At 35.9% G+C, this 3308-nt stretch overlaps 1 protein-coding gene across 1 annotated transcript in view; it reads right to left on the reverse strand.

Moving 5' to 3' along the window:
• Nucleotides 2008–3308, reverse strand: part of LOC109843300 — an 8152-nt gene continuing 6851 nt past the window's right edge. Inside the window, 3 exon segments of the mRNA XM_020412230.1 lie at nt 2008–2463; nt 3005–3068; nt 3273–3308. The exon segment at nt 3273–3308 is cut by the window's right edge and continues 1 nt beyond it. Coding sequence (XP_020267819.1) covers nt 2400–2463; nt 3005–3068; nt 3273–3308 — 164 coding nt within the window. The 3' untranslated portion in view covers nt 2008–2399.

Here is a 3308-nt window from a genome sequence, read left to right on the forward strand (position 1 = left end):
GCTTTAGGTTAGGTTTTGTTGCTGCGTTGGGATGGTGGCGGAGGGGCGGCGAGGTGCGGGGCGGTTGGGAGCTCTTCGTAGGCGGAAGAAGGAGCCGCGGTGTTGAAGTCGGATGCGTCGATGCCGCGCTCGGATTGGATGGAGTTGGTTAGGGTTAGGGTTTTGGGGGGTTTAGGGTTAGGGTTTTTGGAGGGGAGAGAGAGGGGAGAGAGGGAGAGGGAGAAAGAGAGGGAGGTCATGGCGGGAGAGTGAATTAAGGATGTCTGAGGGTCTAGGAAACTACTATTTACAAGGGATAAGGATTTTTATTCTTTTTTTGCAAGTAAGTCCCTGGTGAATGATTTAATCGTAGATAGGCTTCTCCTATTTTGAACTTATATCCCCTCAATTAAGGGTGCTAAAACGTATCCGTCCGAGAAAATATCCGTAATCGTATCCGTTACGATACGGATATGATTACTCAAATTTATAACCGATAAGATTTGGTTACAGATATAATTTTCTAGTGAAATATCCGTATCCGTATCCAAAATATCCGAATGCATATTAGTCATACTCTTACAATAGTTTCGATTCTTAAATTATGGATTTGTGATTTATTTTGATGATCAAGATATCTAACCTTAGCTTTTTAGTTGTAATAAACATATTAACGACCTCTTTTGTATCATATGAACTATGTTTTTCTCAATATTATCTAGTTTTCTCATATCCGTTTTGTATCCGCATGCACTTCTGCTTATATATCCGTATCTATATCCCTAACCGTATCCGATTTTTAGCGTATATGGATATGAATTTTCCTCACTGAGGTATATTCGTACCCGTACCCGTATTCGAGATGAGTAAGCAGATATGGATATGATAAGCATCATGTCCGAGCCGTATCCGGACCGAATGCACCCCTACCCTCAATGGATTGGTGTTAAATATTCCTAATTCTGTTCTGAACCTACTCCAATCCTATTTTAAATAAAATTTGACGGATTAACGCACAAAAGAGTTAAAATGGTCCAAATTAACTTGTAAATATCACGCAGGAATCACGGGGTGTTCTGACGTTTGCATAACAGGGTACCAAAAGTGAAGAGTTTAATAACTTCAATGTACACATATAAGTGCTGCCAAAAACACACGAGGTGTGTAAGTGCAAATCAGATGAATTAAAAGGTATTTAACTGCTAATTAGCCTTTTTACACGTTAACTAATTCATGAGGAAAGTAATAATACAATAGCAACAAATCATAACTGAAAATGTAACAGAAACAAAAAAGAAAGCATTTCCGACATCTTTTGTTCCACTTTAATATAATAATTTCTAGAAATAAACCATTTTGTTAGGGGAAAATTTACAAAATAGACCATTTTTATGAAATATATAGCGAAATAGATCACTTTGTAAAATAATTAGCAAAATAGACATCTTTTGAAAAAAAGAGGTCGATTTTAAAAAACAAGGCTCAGAAAACATACGGGACTACTAGTCCCGTATGTTTAGAGCCAACTAATCACGGATTAGTGACTCAGAAAACATACGGGACTAGTAGTCCCGTATGTTTTCTGAGTAGAAATTTCACTAATCCGTGATTAAAACATACGGGACTACTTGTTTTCTGAGCTGTTTTGCAAAATAGACCTCTTTTCGGTCTGTTGGCCAAAAAGAGGTCTATTTTGCTAATTATTTAGCAAAACGGTCTATTTTGCTAAATAATTAGCAAAAACGGTCTATTTTGCAATTTTCCCCGTTTGTTAGCTATGCCAGCCAGATAACTTGTTCCAACTCGTCAGCTTTGTAATTCTCATAAGATTATCCCAATAGCAAGGCATTAATAATTCCAGTACCAAAACACATTTTCCACAAACAGCCGTTGTTACACAACATCAGCTTCTCTAAAATTTTTTTCAAGGTACTTCACATTTACAACAACTCATGAAGAGTACATACTTCCAGTTTTAAGCCGAATTGTACTATTTTCAGATGCTACAATAACTAATAAAAGCGAAACACAACATAATGAAATTAATTGATAATATAACAGATAAAGCAGCCATACAAGAACTCAAAACAGGCGTTTGCTATGAAAGCTCCTTCGATTCCCCATAATTGATCAGCGCAAACAACTACACTTCTCTTAGAATTACATCAACCAATTGATGGTAAGAGTATCACAAACTATATAACGTTAGCAGCATGTTTGTTGTTATGAGTAGACAAGGAATTTGGTAAAGTCTCTGGACATCTAAAATTACACAGGAAGTTAAAATCTTGATGCCTGAGAGGAAATGTCTTCTTCTCTATAAAAACTGATCCTCGAGAGATCAGAGAATCCATCATTGTCTCGATCTCTAGTTCATGTGTTGACATCCACGAGTAATTTCTTGGGTCCCCAAGAAAATGTCATTCAACCTTTGCCACTGCTCCACCAGGGATATTGCTATCTACAACAGTCTCTCTCACAAACCTGTGAACCAAAATTTACAGCCTTGAATATGAAACTTTTAAATGAAAAAGCTTGGTACTATACAGTAAAAATCACAGCAAAGACGAAGTCCTAAAAAGGAATTTGATGTGGTGGAGGAAATCGACCTCAGCAACCTATTCTTTAAGTATGTTGTGCAAGAAGATATAAAAAAATCATGTTGCATGTGATGTATAATAGCTTTAACCTCAGCAATTAGTTTTTAAGTATCATGAGCATGAAGAAATGGAGGAATCATGATGAAATCCAAATCGAGTCTCACACAACCACATCCTAGTAACAAGCGAAAGAGGAAGGAATGGAGTTTATAAAAATCTTTCCTAAAAGAAATTTACAAATATATTAAAATAATGGCCTGCTGCAAGTTCAAAAAGAAGAAGACAAGGGAGCATGAACCAAAATCAAATATAAAGACTTACAATAATTTCAGTTTACCCAGCTCACAAAGTAATATAAAAAGACCAGGTTATATGACTTTAATATGGATTATAAGAATCACATAGGATAAAAGATAAATCAATACCTTGCTAGTTTGTCTTGAGATGATTGCAATACGTATATTGCAAGAACAAAGGAGAGGGCGAGGCCTGTTCCAAACAAAAGAAGCACCATAGCAGAAAATATAATTAGAACGTAAGATATGTTAAATTCATTCTTTGGGCTTCAAATCAACTTAAGAAAGTATAAGCCTATTAAGGGACCAGTCCAACTAACTAACCAGATCAATTCATGGCAAAAATTAATTGTTTATTTTTAGTGAGTCATTTGCTTAAGGAACAAAGTAGTTTTACCTGATCCAAACAATACATAAAATCCTCCAGCAACAT

This window comes from Asparagus officinalis, chromosome 5, assembly GCF_001876935.1.
Source record: "Asparagus officinalis chromosome 5, Aspof.V1, whole genome shotgun sequence".
Taxonomy (NCBI): domain Eukaryota; kingdom Viridiplantae; phylum Streptophyta; class Magnoliopsida; order Asparagales; family Asparagaceae; genus Asparagus; species Asparagus officinalis.